This window comes from Danio rerio, chromosome 13 (assembly GCF_052040795.2).
Source record: "Danio rerio strain M-AB ecotype USA chromosome 13, GRCz13ab, whole genome shotgun sequence".
In the NCBI taxonomy this organism is placed as follows: domain Eukaryota; kingdom Metazoa; phylum Chordata; class Actinopteri; order Cypriniformes; family Danionidae; genus Danio; species Danio rerio.
Window position 1 is genome coordinate 45837473 of NC_141033.1, and position 18311 is coordinate 45855783.

Sequence of the window (18311 nt, forward strand, 5' to 3'; positions counted from 1 at the left end):
CATGTTTTTTTTCTCTCTCACAAATTACAACTCATCCACTTTGATGTGCTCTGTTATCTCACAACTTCACTGTCTTTCTCACATCAGAGAGTAATTGATAGGGAATATGTGTTACATCTTTGTTGGTTAGGTGAGCTGAAACATGCAGTAGACATATTACCTGTGTGGTCTGCTCTTGTATTTTTATGATAACCAGATCATGTTGCTTGATCAAGACTAAGTGTCAGATTTCATTGTTAAGCTTTTTATTATTGGACACAAGTGATGAAACCAGCCCCAGTGACACAGAGAGCTCTAAGATATAGTGCAGTTGGTATTTTGAGCATGTTGAGATAATTGTGTAAGTTCCCTTCGAGGTAAGCAATCTTCATAGGGATAGTTAAGCTAAAGATGAAAATATGCTCACCATTTACTCAGACTCAAGTGGTTCCAAATCTAGAAGTTTATTTTGTTTTGGTTGAACATAAAAAGAAGATATTTTGAAGAATGTAGTTGTTGACTTACATATTTGTGGATAAAAAAGGGCACCTGGATTTCATCATTCTTCAAAATATCTTCTTTTTGTGTTCAACAGCAGAAAGAAGCTCAAACAGGTTTGAAGTAAGTGAGCAGAATTATAATTGTGTGTGAACTACCCTTTTAAGTGTGGTTTATTTATAAACTCATTTTGAGAGGATCACGTGCTTATTGAACACAGCTGGTACCTCATCAGATCCTTATATTGCTTCAATCAGATGAATACTGCACTATAAATAACCAGAGCTTTCCACTCCAGTCATCTTCGTGTTGAAGAATCCCCCCTTCCACCCCTACTCCTCCCCTTCTCTGATAGGGCGGCACGGCGGCCCAGTGGTTAGCACTGTTTCCTCACAGCAAGAACGCCCCTGGTTAGGCCCCCCACCGAGCCGGTGGGAGTTTCTGTGTGGAGTTTGCATGTTCTCCCCATCTTCGCGTGGGTTTCCTCCCACTGTCCAAACACATAAACCATAAGTAAATTGACTACTCCAAAATAGCACCTTAGGACAACCTTAAGCCAGATATATCTCAGCACATTCACAAGCAGGGTAGTTCTCGAGACCTACCTGAGCTCAAACTCTCCTCTCGTCCTTCAAATTATAGGGAGCCCTGGGCTCGAGGATATTCTGAACTCAGGGCTCTCTCCTGAGACAGCATGCCAAATAAGCTTTATCAATCATCAGCTACGTGCGAACTCTTGAAATACACATCGGATTAGATTCAGAAACACTAAATAGAAGACAATAGCTTCTAAATGAAGAAAAAAAATCTGACTAAAATGTCATGCATGAATGAACATATAGATATGAATCCTCACCGTTCAATACTGTTGACCCAAATCTGTCACATGGGGTGTTTATCTGACAGTAATTTCTCCACTGAACATAAGCATTAAAGCATATATATGTAGGTTAGTAAAGCTAGATCTCAAATTAACACTGCTAATCAACTTCTAGAAGTCTGAAATGAACAAAATCTTTGAAATTGATACAAATAAGATGCAAGCAGTACAAAATATCCCTTTTTATGCATCAAACAAAAGTGAGCAAATTTGCAAGATTCTCTACGTGTGTTTGTCATTAATCTTTAATATCAGATGCAGACCCTCGGCCCCGTTTTATCATGATCTATTTGATATGTTGGTATATAAACAAAAAGCACTTCAGGACACAATGTTTCAGACTAGCATGTTTAAAAAATGTCCCCCACTTTTGATTTCATCGACTTTGACATTCACCAAAAGTAGCACAAAGACACTTCTGTACACAAATATGTGTTTCCGCTTTTGTTTCTGAATGTCAGTCACTTGTTCTGCCTTCTTGATGAGAACATACATATTTTTAAAGATAATTAATAGATAATTAACTGAGAAGCAATGTCAAGTCTAAATGGTCCATGACACAGCATGAATTTAGATGTAGGTTTAAAAGTAGTATATTGTTATTATTCATTTTATTTTTTTATATATCGCTGAAGTCAGAATTATTAGTCCTCCTGTGTATTTTTCCCCCAATTTCTTCCTGAAAGAATATATTTTTAACACATTTCTAATAACTGATTTCTTTTATTTTATAATATTTTACTCAATGTTTTTAAGGTACTACTATTCAAGGCAAGGCAAGTTTATATAGCACATTTCATTCACAATGGTAATTCAAAGTGCTTTACATAAACAAGAATAAAAAAAACTAGAAAAAAGAAATTAAAAGAATTAAAAATGTTTAAAACAAATGAAAATATGTTAAAACAGGTTAGAAAAGAATGAAAAAGAAAAGAAAGACATCTGTAGGACATAGCACAGTGCTCATTCAGTCAAGGCACAGCTAAACAGATGTGTTTTTAGTCTTGATTTGAATGTGCCTAATGTTGGAGCACATCTGATCATTTCTAGAAGCTAATTCCAGCAATGGAGGGCATAATAGCTGAAGGCCGATTCACCCTGCTTTGACTGAACTCTTGGAATTTCTAATTTACTTGATTCTATTAATCTGAGTAATGTGTTAGGTTTTTATTCAGTGAGCATATCTGAAATGTACTGAGGTCCTAGGCCATTTAGTGATTTATAGACAAGTAATAATACTTTGAAAACTATTCTGAATGTAACTGGGAGTCAGTGTTAAGACCCCAGGACAGGTGTGACGTGCTCTGATTTCCTGGTTCGGGTCCTAATCCTGGCAGCAGCCTTCTGGATGAGTTGCAACTGTCTGACTGTTTATTTGGGAAGGCCCATGAGGAGGCCGTTACAGTAATCCACCCTGCTGCTGATAAAAGCATGAACACGTTTTTCTAAGTCTTCACTGAAAACAAAGCATCTAATTCCTGCAGTGTTTTTGAGATGATAGTATGCTGAAATACTAACTGCTTTGACATGACTACTGAAGCTCAGATATGACTCCAGAATCACACCAAGATTTTTTACTTTATTTATTGTCATTTGACCCTTAGTGCCAAGGTACGCATTCACCTTGAGAACCTCATTTCCATTCCCAAATGCAGTGACTTAAGTTTTCTCTTTGTTTAACTGAAGAAAGTTTTGGCACATCCAATTGTTAATTTCATCAATGCATTGAGGGTGTCTAAGGGGCTGAAGTCATTAGGCACCAAGGCTAGGTAGATCAGTGTCATCAGCATAGCTTTGGTAGGAGATTTGGTTCTTTCTCATTATTCGGCTCAGTGGGAGCATATAAAGGTTGAACAGGAGACTCTTGTGGGACTCGCATGTCATGGGTGTCCACCTCAACCTATGGTCAGCTATACTGACATAGTAACCTCTCCCTTCAAGGTAAGATCTGATCCCAGTCAGCCCAACCCAGTTTTCCAAAGTATGCTGTGATCAACAGTGTCAAATGCAACTGTGAGATCGAGCAATACCAGCACTGTTAGTTTGCCTAAATATTTATTTAGTTGGATATCATTGATTAGCTTTATAAGAGTGCTTTCTGTACTGTGATGTGCTCTGACACCAGATTGAAAATTGTCTAAACATCGTTTGGAGCTTAAGAACTTGTTTATCTGGTTAAAAACAACTTTTTCAATGATTTAAAAAAATAAAATAAAATAAGAATTTTGACCTTAAAATTGTTTTTAAAAAATTAAAACTTCTTTTATCCTAGCCAAAATAACACAAACAAGACTTTCTTCAGAATAAAAAATATTGTCAGACATACTGTGAAAAATTTCTGGCTCTATTAATCTCTATTGGAGAAATATTTGAAAAAGAAAATCAGAGGAGGGCAAATAGTTTTGACTTCAACTGTATATGATATTGCATTTGATGGAGAAATTTATAAACATGAGTCTTTGCTGTTCAATGCTTTGACCCAGATCTGTCACATGGTGGTTTGTCATATTTGATTCTCTATATCAGGGCTGTTTGACACTAGATGACCTGTGTTTCAATAAAGTCAGACATCACGTTCTCTTATGTTTTGTGTGTGTGTTTGTCAATGCAGGAACAGCCTCCTGGACTGGTAGTCTATGAAGTGTTTGCCACAGATGAGGATGAAGGGGTGAACGGAGAGGTTCGCTACAGTTTCCTGCAGACCGGAGCTGGGAACAGAGACTGGGAGAACTTCCATATTGACGCTGTGACAGGAGTGATCACTACTGCGGTTAAGCTGGACAGAGAGAAACAAGCCCTGTACAGCGTAAGTCTTGATTTATAACCAAGGCCAATCAAAGGCCAGTGGATGTTTAGTGTTGCATTTTAACTCTTTCCCTGCCATTGACCCAATATCATGCAATCGAGAGGCATGAAAGGTCATTAATAAACCCTTGAAATTAAAAGGTTTTTAGCTCACAGTTTATTTTGATGGTCCGTTTGTTGAGTTTAAGTTACATTGCATCTACATAATTCTCAATAGATTATAAGTAGACTGTTAGGTTGGGGTTAGGGTTAGTGTAAGTTGGCATGAACTTGCAAAGTTTCTTATAGTCAGTTAAATGTCTGTTGAAGGAGCAGAATCAACAGATATTAAGCAGACAGTCTACTAATACTCAAATGGACCATCAAAATAAAGTGTTACCAGTTTTTTAGATATTAGTTTTGTTAGTTTTAAGGATATTTATAAGCTAGTGTGTTCCCAAACTGACAAAATTCAGGTTTTAGAGGATATAAACCTGATTTAAAGATCCAAAGCTTGTAATTTGTCACTTCCACCTTAAATGGATAATTTTTTTACATCACCTCATGCTTTAGGGTGCTTCACACCTGTGAATTGATTAATTTATTCGGAAACAAGGATTTAAATTGTTACAATGTTGCTCTTTGTTCTTAGTGCGGTTCGCTTTCACACAGCAAAGTTTCTAAACGGACCAAAAGAGCTAAAACAAGTCACATGCAAGTAAACTCTTCTTACATTGGTCAGAGTTTCATGGTTTATTTTGTCCCGCTCAGCTGTCATGCGTCCTTATTTTAATTTATGGCGATGAGCAATAAGACATTATAAGCGGAAAGCTGTGCTTTAATTTTAAATAGTGACACCCACAGACATAGGTAAGACTTTCTCATACAGAGCCCTTGGCTAGACTGCAGTTAGTCAAAGTTCTTAACTGAGCCTGCAAACAGGAGAAAAATGCTACTTTTAGTAGAAATTATCAAATGGCTTTCAAAGAGCTTTTGCATGTAAACTCTTCACACTCTTTATATATATAAAGCATGATGATAAAACATGAACACATGGATATAGAATAAAAAAATGTGTGGTTAAAAGCAGGGGCTCGGTTGGTGATACGGCAGAAAACATTTTGAGGGCTGTCAGATTTAGGTGAAAATCATCAAAAATGCGGTGGTGGCTGGCAACTATAAAAAAAAAATGCTGGTGGGAAAAGCGTTAATGACAAAAATTCAAAACGCTTAGAAATGAAAACAGAAAAAAAAGTGTCAAAAAAGTAAATAATGTAAATCTGTGTGTTTGTGTGTAGCTGGTTGTGGTGGCGTATGACCTAGGGCAGCCTGTCCCTTATGAGACCATGCAGCCACTGCAGGTGGCTCTGTCTGACATTGATGACAATGAACCTGTCTTCCTTAAACCTCCGGTAAGTTTTTTTTTAAATTATTATTATTATTTTAAAAATAAACAAATAAAACAGCTGATACAGTTTTCTCAAGTAGATTTTGTAGGCCAGAAGTAGAATAAATACAGTGAAGCCTGATATATAACCAAAGTATTTAATTTATTACTATTTTTATGCTGTATTTTATTGAACCTTTAGGCAAAATAGTGAAAAGTAAACTTATGGAACAACAATTTGGAAAATGAGTCAACATAATTATTATAGTATGTAATTATTAAAATGAATACAATTATAAGTGTAATGTTAGGTGATAAAAATAACTGACATAAAGCTAGTATTTTGAAGCACAACAGCACATAAATAAAAATTATTACAACATAGCACATAGTTATAAATCATTATTTTGGGACCTTTTTGTGCTGTGATTGATAACTAGAGTCTTTAATGTCATCAAATTATAATGTTTTCTAAATATACTATGTATATTATGTTCATGTATATGTGTAGAAAGGTTTTTTGGTAGACTATATAAACTGCTGTCACACTGAGGTACATGTTAGTGACTTCTGTAAGTCATTACTCATTAATTTAATAAATCATTTTTCGTTTTACATTGGGATCAGAAAAAAACTATTCTTTCATTTATTTTCTAGAAATAAGATGGCATAGCAAAAAGAAGCTTGTTCAGCATGTTTAGAATTACACTAAAATACTTCAAAAGACTACAGAAAGCTTGTAGCACATTGTGTTTTCAGCTTAAAGATTATAGTTCTGATATAACACAGTAGACATAGTGTGGAGTACTTTTTTACGTCATAACTTGCAAGGCTTGGACATTTTCTCACCGCTTATTGCTTAAGTCTTGATTTTTGTGTATTGCATGTGTTTCAGAGAGGAAGTTTGCCGTATCAGTCTCTGTCTGTACCGGAGCACTCTTCTCCTGGAACTGTTGTGGGTAATGTGACTGGAGCAGTGGATGCAGACGAAGGCTCTAATGCCATCGTCTACTACTTCATCGCAGGTGCGGACACAATAGTACACCTTAAATATGCTCCACAGTCGTGCTTCATTCAAGGAGTAGAAGTTTATCCCTTATCATTTAAAGTAACTGTTTCTTCACCTCTGATTTTTTTCAACACATTTCTAAACATAATAGTTTTAATAACTCATCTCTAATAACTGATTTATTTTATTTTTGCCATGATGACAGAAAATAATATTTGACTAGATATTTTTCAAGATACTAGTATTCAGCTTAAAGTGACATTTCAAGACTTAACTAGGTTAATTAGGCAAGTTAGGGTAGTTTGACAAGTCATTGTATAATGATTGTTCTGTAAAAAAAAAATATCGCTTAAGGGGGATAATAATATTGAGATAAAATTGTTTTAAATTAAAATAAAAAAACTGCTTTTATTCTAGCTGAAATAAAACAAATAAGACTTCATACAGAAGAAATACTGTGAAAATTCCTTGCTCTGTTTAACATCATTAACATAAAAAATTACAGGAGGGCTAATAATGTTGACTTTAACTGTTTCTGAAGGTCAGTGAACTTAGACAGAACACTCTTGATCAACTACTGACTTTCTTAATATATTATTTCCTCCTGAAGTTACCAGTGAAATGCTCAATTTTGCACAACTTTGTTGCGTCAGCAAAAGATTCTGAAATGAAACGTTCCTATGTAAACTGCCCCGATAATGAAATCTGATATGTGGCCTTACTCTATACCAGGGGTAGGGAACCTATGACTCGGGAGACACATGTGGCTCTTTGACCAAAAATATGTGGCTCTCCAGCTGTCTCCCTTCAATAAAAAGTTAAAACTGTCTCTAAAAATCAGTTTTCTATTGAAAATACAATTAAAATGACCTTTTTTTGTATATTTTTACAGCAAAATGATTAAGAATAAAAATAAAATGACATTTCAATGCGCATGTACAGCACTGTGGATTAACTTGATTTGAACTTCAATAAAGGTTAAGCAACTAACATTTATATGGTAACCTTGCGCACGTAAATTCAAACAACATTCATGAGTGCTAATGGCGAAAAAAAAAAATTTCTATAAATTATCCTTAACACATGGACTTGCTCGACATGTGATGCTTATATATCCCCAATGGCTCTCTAAAAATGCACTTGCCAAAAAAGGTTCCCGACTCTATATGAACTTATGTATATAATTATGGTTAAAATGTTTGAACATTTACACTGCAAAAAAACTATTTTTGCTTGAAGTTTTTGTTGCTTGTTTTTAGTTTGAATTTTTAAAAATTCTTAAATCAAAATCCATTTTCCAGATAACTAAGTCTTTGTTTTGTTTATAAGATGCAAAGCAATGTGTGCTTATGCTTCACTTGTAGAAAGTCACGTTATTTTTTCATATATCTTACTTTGGTTTTATACTACTACTCAGCTGACATGAAAATGACGGTCATATTTCCCAATTTCTCTGAATTTCCCACCCACAAAAGGCTCTGATTGGTCAGCTAACAAAATGTTACCATGAAGCATCTCTGCTATAACATTATAGGGCATCTGGCCATGTCCCTTTACTGCACGGGGTGTATACTCGTAGCCTAAAGCTTTTATGACATCATTAACTCGAATGTGCCTTTTTTGTTGTCCCCAAACTTTGTTCACTGTAGGCTTTGCTAAGCTAACTCTGTAAAAGCCAATGTCTCACTTTGCATTGAACTTCGAGCATTTTACATTCAGAGATGTTGTTTATGTTCACACAGCTTCATCACACATCAACTTAAGTTTAAAATGTGATATTGTAGTGGAACACCCCTTTAATGCTAATGAGGTAAAATAATCTTATTTCAAACTGAAAACATTTTGCTTATCCAATTGGCAGTATATTTTCATTGTTTTAAGGAAAAACACACTTAATTTTGACTTATATTTCTGAAAACAAAAAACATTTTTTAGTTGTCTAAAAATGCTTCTTGGCTTTAGAATTTCAATATATTTGGACTAGAAATAAGACAAAATATTGTATATGTATATAATATATTTGTATGTATATTTGTATGTATATATTTGTAATTCTAATAAATAAAATACATAGACAGGCCGACAGACAGACAGAAAGATAGACTGAAAGAAAGATAGATGGATAGATAGATAGACAGACAGACAGACATATAGATAGATAGACAGACAGACAGACAGACAGACATATAGATAGATAGACAGACAGACAGACAGACAGACAGACAGACAGACAGACAGACAGACATATAGATAGACAGACAGACAGACAGACAGACAGACAGACAGACAGACAGACAGACAGACAGACAGACAGATAGATAGATAGATAGATAGATAGATAGATAGATAGATAGATAGATAGATAGATAGATAGATTTTCAAAAAGAAAGAAAGAAAAAAAGAAAGAAAGATGGACAGATAGATGAACTTGTACATTATATTTGTACTTTGTACTATTTAAATGTATTGCCATATATGAAATTGTGTATACGTAAGCAGAACAACGACTATGGTCAAAATAGCATGCTAATATACAGCCCTTACTTACCAGTTTATAGTAGGTATGTTAGGTGAAGTCAGCAGATGCTCTGTATGCATTGGATTATGAATGATCAAATCAATTTCTATAAATGTGCATATAATACTGTGTTGAATACGATATATTTTTATTGAATGCTATTTTTTCTGTCCTGGCCCTTTATCTTACTAGACAGAATTATAGCAACAATTTTTGATATCTCTATTTATTAAAAGTGTTTGCACTTTTGTGGTACTGATTGTATTCAGTGAATGGTGATCATTTTTTAAAACTCCATCATTGATTTTCTTTAGGAGGTGACACCGGTGGAAACTTTGCTTTGAGTGTTAGTGGTGTTTTACGGGTCAAGAAAGATCTGGATCGGGAAGAAATCCCAGTGTACTCCATCATCGTTAAAGCCTCAAGTAACCGCAACTGGACTCCTCCGAAAGGTCAGAGGTCACAGCGGGCTCAGGTGCTTGACCCCAGCCGTGACCCCACATTACAGGAGGTGAGAATCTTCCTGGAGGACATCAATGACCAGTCACCAAGATTCACGAAGCTGGAGTACACCACAGGTAAACAGTCATGTCAAAGCTGAGCGTTTCACTAGTAAGAAAACAGTTTAACAGAGCATACAGGCGAGAATGAGAGACGAGCCTCCGCATTCTTTACTTTCACTTTCGTGGATTGGAAAACTTGTTGTACCCACAAACATCCATTAGCCTATACATAAATAATTTTGTTTGTTAAGTGCAAAGATTTGTTTCAAAACTATTTCCAAATTCAGTTCTATTTCCAGCAAATGACTAAATAAATAATAACGAAGTGTGTTCAGAAAACTGAGTTATATCCAAATACACATGCTATGCTCCTAATGGTACAAAAGTTTGACAGGTGGACAAACCTAAGCTTGTTTTTAATAAAACAAATATAAATATGCATATAATAAACAATACTGCTAATAATAATAACATTATACAAAAGCAAATTGTTATAAATTAACTGAAAAAGCCCCCTCGAGTTGAAGGCATGAAAGGTTTTTATATTTATGTAGACTAGAAAATAATATGTTTTGTAATATTTTAATCCTTTAATTCTTTTCATATGTAAAGATATTTGCGTATTGCTGTACACCCTGTGTGTATTAAGCGATGTGTAAGCGAGGCGCACAACTAACGCGCTCTGGACTATAGACCGGCTTTGATCTGGTCTATTAAACAGTCTATTATAGTTCCTCAAAATAGCAACTCGCCAGCAATGCGCCTCAACACGCCTCCTTTTTTAGACCAGAACACCTATGGGCGCACAAATGAGTGCAAATGCATTTGCTATTTAAACAGCCTAGCGCAAAACGTCAAAGCAACTCTTGTGCCAAGCTGAAACTAGCAAACAACAATTGCGTCGCCCCTTGCACCGGTTGTAGGATAGGGCCCTTAGTCTTTAACATGCGTATTTGTGGAGTCTTTAACTATCCATTTAATATAATAATTGATCATTCATAATAATAAATTATAAAGAAGAAATTAAGAGACCACTGAATAAAAAAACAAAAACAAAAGATTTGTAAATATGGAGGAAGAAATCGCATTTTTCAGAAGAAAATGCATAGCTAAAAACAGGGATGTAGCTATTCACCTGACTCACGATTCGGTGTGATTCATGATTTAGTCACGATTTTTTTACTTAATTTTTTTTAAACAAATTTAAGGTGAACAAGAGCCCTTTCGTTTTTTTCTTAAATGCTGCACATTTTTGCAAAATATTATATATTTTCTGCTACAACTAAATTGCTATTTTAAAAACAAGAAAGAGTAATACAAACTAAAGATTACTCATTAATATAAACAAACTGTTACTGTGTGTGTTGGGATTTAAATTTTTTTTTACAGAAATATCACCTGTAAACAGTGCCCCCTCTGTTCAAAACCTGTATCGCGATTCATCAATAGTATCTGGATGCAGCCAGATAGATGCAAGCTGACATGCATCACTCAGCGATGCAATGTCAGACCCTATGCACTCAAATGGAGCGAGTGACGTCACTATGAGGGGTAGGGTTAGGGGTGGGGTTAGGTGAGCCCATTACAAAGCATTGGACACAGCTCAGATTGCACTGCACCAGGTCTGCATCCAGACCCCTCTCCGATACATTCAACATTTTACTGTTGAATTGTCACATATTTGAATTGATTTTCAATCGACTAACTGTGAATCGTTACATCCCTAACTAAAAATCATAAATCAGAAACATTATTTTTTTAGAAATGTATTTTATTTTATTGTATAATATAAATATTAATATAGTTAATTTAAATATTTAAATTATATATTAATAATAAATTATATATTAATATAAAAATATTAATTTACATATTTCCTATGTGTTTATTATTTAAATTATAACATATTTATACATTTTTACATATTTATTTACATATGTATTATTTAAATTTTTTATTTTATTCATTATAGAAATCCTTTACATTTTAATGTATGTTTTTATCATTATGATTATTACATATTTTTTAAAGCCCAGAGGAAATCACTGTGGAGATGTGTGAATTTACCAGTCTGTCTCTCTTTCTGTCAGGTGTTGCTGCAGATGCTAAAGTGGGCTCGGATCTGATCCGGGTTCAGGCCATTGACAATGACATTGGCAACAACAGTCTGGTTCTCTATCACATTCTGTCCATCCGCTACATCAAACTGCACTCCAATGACTCTGAAGAAATGGGAAACGTCTTCATCATCGGTCTGTATGTTCTACTTTCTCACTGATCAGTGTATTTGAATTTCATGTCCTGATCATTTGTTTTTTTTTCAGGTGAGACTGACGGAATCATCCGCACGTTTGACCTCTTTATGGCTTACGCTCCGGGTTATTTTATTGTGGAGGTTTTGGCGAGAGATCTGGCCGGACACAGCGACGTAGCTCTGGTGAGCATTTACATTCTGAGAGACGACCAGCGGGTGAAAATTGTCATTAATGAGATCCCAGAGCGAGTCCGGCTCTTTCAGGAGGAGTTCATAAACCTGCTGTCCAACATCACAGGAGCCATAGTCAACACTGATGATGTGCAGGTGCGTGTGTGTGTGTGTGTGTGTGTGTGTGTGTGTGTGTGTGTGTGTGTGTGTGTGTGTGTGTGTGTGTATTGATTATTGACATGAGAACTATTATAACTGACTTGTGTGTACGATTGAATACTTCTCTTGTGATGCAAATGAGTGAATGGGATGTTTTATTCTTTTAGTTCCATGTGGATAAAAAAGGAAGAGTGAACTTCGCTCAGACTGATGTGCTGATTCATGTGGTCAACAAGCAGACCAACCGTATTCTGGATGTGGAGAAGTAAGGGTTATATTTCAAACATTAACTGTATAAGGTTGCATATACTTCCATGCATGTGCGTATACTGTATTTATATATAATAATGTTGATAATATTCATTCTAATATAATTTAAAGATTTTTATATAATATAATATAATATAATATAATATAATATAATATAATATAATATAATATAATATAATATAATATAATATGTTGGGAACATTTTACCATGGATTTATCATTTATTTTGACTGTTTTAAATATTTGTGTGACACTTAGATTTAGTTTTACACCTTGTTTCAGATCAAGACTATTAAGAAAAGGCATTAGTTGTCATTTAAATTTTTTTTATTTATTTATTTTTTTTTATTTTTTATATAATATTTTTTATTTACTTATTTTATTTATTTGGTTTTATTTTTATAACTTTTTTCATTTGTTTATTTTTCTTTATTTTATGTTTTATTTTTTTCATTATTTACTTTATTTTTACATTTACTTATTTTATTAATTTATTTTAATTTATTTATTTTTATTTGTTGAATTTTTTAATAATTACATTCTTTATTCATTAGTTTAAATTTTTAAAATTAATAAAATTTTTTATTTTTTTATACTCAGTTGTCAAAAACTGAATGTAAAAAATTAGAAAATCTTAAATAAAAATATTAAACTCAAATATTTACAATAACACAGATATTTTATCAATATTTTAGAAATGCATTCAAACATTACCAGATTTAAATGCAACACATTTTATTAAAGTTCTTTAAAGCCTTGTGTAAGTCTAAAATTTCATTCATAATGGTTTTAAAAAGGTCTTAAAATGTCTTAAATTTGACTTAATGAAACCTGTAGAAACCCTGTTATTTATCCACGATTGGCTTAATCTAGCACAAAAACACACTAAGTATCAATTGTAATTATCAAAAATCCCAAGAAACATTTGTTTGTCAATTCTTATTGCCTCTATTTAATAATCAAAACTTTATTAAACCCCCAAAAACTAGATGCTTTTATAGGTTTTCCTAGTTAAAGAGCCCTGCTTATACAGTGATTTGTTGTGTTTGAATAGTGTTATCCACAGTCTCAATTGATCATTGGTTTTCAGAGTGATTCAGATGATCGACGAGAACAAGGAGCAGTTGAGGAATCTTTTTCGAAACTACAACATTCTTGATGTCCAGCCTGCTGTAACTGCACGCGCACCGGATGACCTCACCACATTACAGGTGCGTGTGTGTGTCTATATGTGCTTTAGTACCATTTCAATGTGGTGATGTCATTGGCCCATAAACATTTCCTGCTTGTTATCAAACTATTTCATAACTGTAACAAAAAGCAATTCAATCATAACTTAATGTTAAAACATCATAACATCATTTATCAATATGGGGCTCTTTTTGGATTCTCCAAAGCTAAAAATTTAAAACAGGAAATGCATTGGCACCATTGTTTTTGATTACATCCCTCAAAATAGTCTATATCAATATTTTTTTCTAAACGTTACCACATTTCTTGAAAGTACTTAATATTACTTAAATTTCAGACATTGGGATTCAAGGCCTGGAAAGAGTTCAAAAACAAACACAAGTCTTTGAAAGTGGTTGAATTAAATTTGAAATGTGCATGTTTTTGGCATTATCATGTTTTTTTTTTTTATTAAATTAAATTAAATTAGCTTTATGCTACATGCCCCGAGTACGCTGCATCGTCTGTCTTTGTATAGCAATGTTCCTGTTAAATAAACAAATACATTCAAAAAATGACATTTGTTTTTAGCTTTGAAATAAAACCACAACCAGCAATATTTTTATTTATTTATTTTTCATATATTTATTTAGTTTTTATTTAATATTTTTTATTCACTTATTTTTATTTATTTTATTTTTATTAATTTATTTTTCTTTTCATTTAATTGTTTTTATTAATTAATTTTTATTAATTAATTTTTTCATTTACTTCTTTTTATTGATTATTTTCTCATTTTTTTAATTTTGATTTATTTTTGATTTATTTACTTTTTCCATTTACTTATTTTTATCAATATTTTGTTTATTTTCATTTATTTTATTTTTTATTATTTTATTTTTTCATTTATTTATTTTTTATTAATTTTTTTGTTGATTTAATAATTTTTCCCCTTTATTTATACTCAATATTCAAAATTTGAAAATCTTAAATTAAAAATATTGAATTTAAATCACACTACAAGAACACTGATATTTTAGCAATGTTTCAGAAATCGCATTTACACATTACCAGTATCAAATTCAGCACATTTTATTAAAGTTTTTTAAAGATGACTTTAAAAATTTTAAAAATTACACTGACATTTTTAACGTAAAAACTGGTCACACTTTATTTTGATGGTCCATTTAAATAGTAGACTTTCTGCATAAAATCTGTTGATTCTGCTCCTTTAACAGACATTTAACTGACTATAAGAAACTAAGTACATGTCAACTTACTCTAACCCTAACTCTAACCCCACCAAAATAAACCACTATCAAAATAAAGCGTGACCTAAATATTAAGTGTAAGTGAAATGTTAAGTACAGTAAGGACTTTATTTGCACTACATATGCTGGGGTGCTTGATACTTAAATGAATGGTGCTTTAAAAAGTCCTTGAATCTGCTGTTGATGAAAGTGTGGGAACCCTGTAAACAGCATAAACTTGTGTTTGTGTGTTTCAGATGGCCATCATCATTCTGGCAGTTTTACTCTTTCTTGCTGCCATGTTGTTTATCCTGATGAACTGGTATTACCGCACAGTGTGAGTACTCTTGAACAGATTCGGACATTATATTTTATATAATCTTAGAACCATTATAGACAAATTTATATATTAAAACAATTACTTTATACTTTTTCCGAATTTATCCTCAGTTTCTTTTAGCTGTTGAACACAAAAGAAGATATTTTGAAGAATGTTAATAACTAGTAGCCTTTTTCCTTACATGGAAGTCTATATTATTCAAAAATATCTTCTTTTGTGATCAACAGTCAAAGAAACTCATAAAGGATTTGATCCACTTCAGAGGGAATACATTTTCATTTTTTTTGTGCAAACTTTTTAACACTTCTAATGATAAAGGATTAGATTTTCTTAAAATATTAGACTCACTTCCTGTTAAATGCTTCCCGATCTAAGGGGTTTGCAAGCATCTCATTTTATTTACATTTTAATTTTAACAGGCATAAAAGGAAGCTGAAGGCAGTAGTTGCCGGCTCCACAGGTAAGTTGCTGGGACTGTCCCATCATGCTGTTTGGAGGAAGCAGATTCTAATCCTTTAAAAGAAGAGCTGGCATGGTGTTGTGTTGTTACAGTAACAGTGTGTTTGGTCTTTCTCTGTTTATCTGCAGGAAATCAGGGCTTGATGGATATTCTGGATATGCCCAACACTAACAAGTACACGTTTGAAGGGTGAGAGAGCCAGACACTGGTCACATGGGTTTACATTTAGTTATTTAGCAGACACTTTTGTCCAAAGTGTCTTGAGGCATTCAGTCATTTAACAAGTAGAGGCAATAAACACAAGAAGTGCTTATCATACAAGTGAACTATTAGTGCTCAGAGAATTAAGTGCTAGAGTAAGGGGTAGGGAGAATAGTGTTTTTTACAGGTGGTTTGTCATACACATTCATCTGTGTGAAACACACGTCATAAATGCACAATGTTTTTTTTTTTTTAAAGAGATATAATGAGTGATTTTAAGAAAGTGTCTGGTGCAAAACTGGTGCAAGGGACAGTTAAAGTGTCAACAAGAATGTGTTTTCTACAGGTGGTTTGTCAAGCCCACTCACCTGCATGAGTCACACTCTTTATTGCGTGTTTTGAGGTTGAACAATTTTTACACCGGTGAAACTGTCCAACTATGTTCGGAATGATTGTGCCTATCTGGAATAGACTAAATCACAGCAGTCAAGCTCTACTCTGCTCAGCAGTTTAGTTCCAACCCTAATTAAACACAGGCTTCAGGCTTGTTTGAAGCCTACAGGTAAGTGTGTTGCTGTAGGTTTGGAACTAAACTATGCAGGGTTGTGACCCTCCAGGAATTGAGTTTGAGACCCCTGGACTAAATGATGTAGTTTAATGAATTGTATCACAATGATGATCTGTCTCTCTTTTGTAGAGCAAATCCAGTGTGGCTGGACCCTTTCTGCAGGAATCTGGAGTTAGCAGCCCAGGCGGAGCACGAGGACGACCTTCCTGAAGACCTGAGTGACATTGCAGACCTCTGGAACAGCCCAGCTCGAACACATGTAATACACACACTCAAAATAACATGTAGATTCCTAAAGTGACTCCTTCACTTTATTTAAATAATTTTTTTATTAAAGAATAAACTTCATATTAAAATAGTAAATAAAATATATAAAAGGCATTACATTTGTTTCTGTATATTATTATTAACACCCACACATAAATATTTGTTTAAATAATTGTATTAAAAAATATGATCACCACCCGCTGGGCTGGCACCTTCACAAAAGGTACAAATTTGTACCTAAAAAGTAGATATTAATGCCACAACAAGGGTACATATTAGTACCTAATAAGTACAAAGGTGTTCCTTTTAAAATTTTTAGGTACTAATATATACTTTTGAGGTACAGTACCAATATGTACCCTTTAAGTACAAATGTGTACCATTTGAAAAGGTACCACCTCAGTGACAGTTCGCGTGCCTTTATTTTTGTGTGTAAGGTCACATTAAAATGTCATGGAAATTAAAATAAGTCTATAGTTTATTCTGAGTGTTTTTAAATATTTTTGATGGAACAATAACATTTATTTAATTGAAATATTTACCCTGATCGTGATCCAGACCGCGATTTCTCCACTGACAACCCAAATTAAAAAAATATTGCTTGCGAAAAATTTCATCTTCTCTATTTATGCATTTGTAGATTACTAAAGTGACTTCTTCACTGTTTTTTTTTAAATATATAATTAAAACAATAAACTTTGCACTTGCTGGCCACTTTATTAGGTACACCAGTCCAACTGCTTGTTAATGGAAAATTCTAATTAGCCATTCACATGGCAGCAACTCAATGCATGTAGGCATGTAGACATGGTCACAGCAGCAGAAGACCACATCAGGTGCCACTCCTGTCAGCTAAGAACAGGAAACTGAGGCTACAACTCACACAGGCTAAATTGGACAATAGAAGATTTGAAAAACGTTGCTTGGTCTGATGAGTCCTGATTTCTGCTGTGACATTCGGGTGGTAGTATCAAAAACATAAAAGCATAGATCAATCCTGCCTTGTATCAACCATTCTGACTGGTGGTGATGGTGTAATGGTGTGGGGGATATTTTCTTGGCACAGTTTGAGACCATTAATACTGATTGAGCACCTTGTCAACACCACAGCCCATCTTAGTATTGTTGCTGACCGTTTCTATCCCTTTATGACCACAGTGTACTCATCTTCTGATGGCTATTTCCAGCAGGATAATGCTCCATGTCATAAAGCATGAATCATCTCAGACTGGTTTCTTAAACATGACAATGAGTTTACGATACTCAAATGGCCTCCACAGTCACCAGAGCTCAATCCGATAGAGCACCTTTGGCATGTGGTGGAAAGAGAGATTTGCATCATGGATGTGCAGCTGATAAATCTGCAGCAACTGTGTGATGCTATCATGTCAATATGGACCAAAATCCCTGAGGAATATTTCTAGTACTTTGCTGAGTCTAGGCCATAAAGGATTAAGGTAGTTCTGAAGGCAAAAGGGTGTACAGTACTAGTAAGGTGTACCTAATATTAAAATAGTAAATAAAATATTTAAAAGGCATTAAAATTTAGTCTGTGTATTTATTACGACCCATACACAAATAATTATTTAAATACTTTTATCTAAAAAAAATTGAAAATTATGTGAAGGTCACATTAAAATTTC

At 33.7% G+C, this 18311-nt stretch overlaps 1 protein-coding gene across 2 annotated transcripts in view; it reads left to right on the forward strand.

The window, feature by feature from the left end:
* cdh23 (cadherin-related 23) overlaps positions 1–18311 on the forward strand; it is a 495141-nt gene that overhangs the window by 467314 nt on the left and 9516 nt on the right. For both annotated transcript variants that reach the window (XM_087277778.1, NM_214809.1), the window contains 12 exon segments: positions 3969–4163; positions 5440–5553; positions 6424–6553; positions 9370–9633; positions 11649–11810; positions 11883–12139; positions 12310–12407; positions 13503–13623; positions 15090–15169; positions 15592–15632; positions 15761–15821; positions 16531–16660. In XM_087277778.1, coding sequence (XP_087133904.1) covers positions 3969–4163; positions 5440–5553; positions 6424–6553; positions 9370–9633; positions 11649–11810; positions 11883–12139; positions 12310–12407; positions 13503–13623; positions 15090–15169; positions 15592–15632; positions 15761–15821; positions 16531–16660 — 1653 coding nt within the window.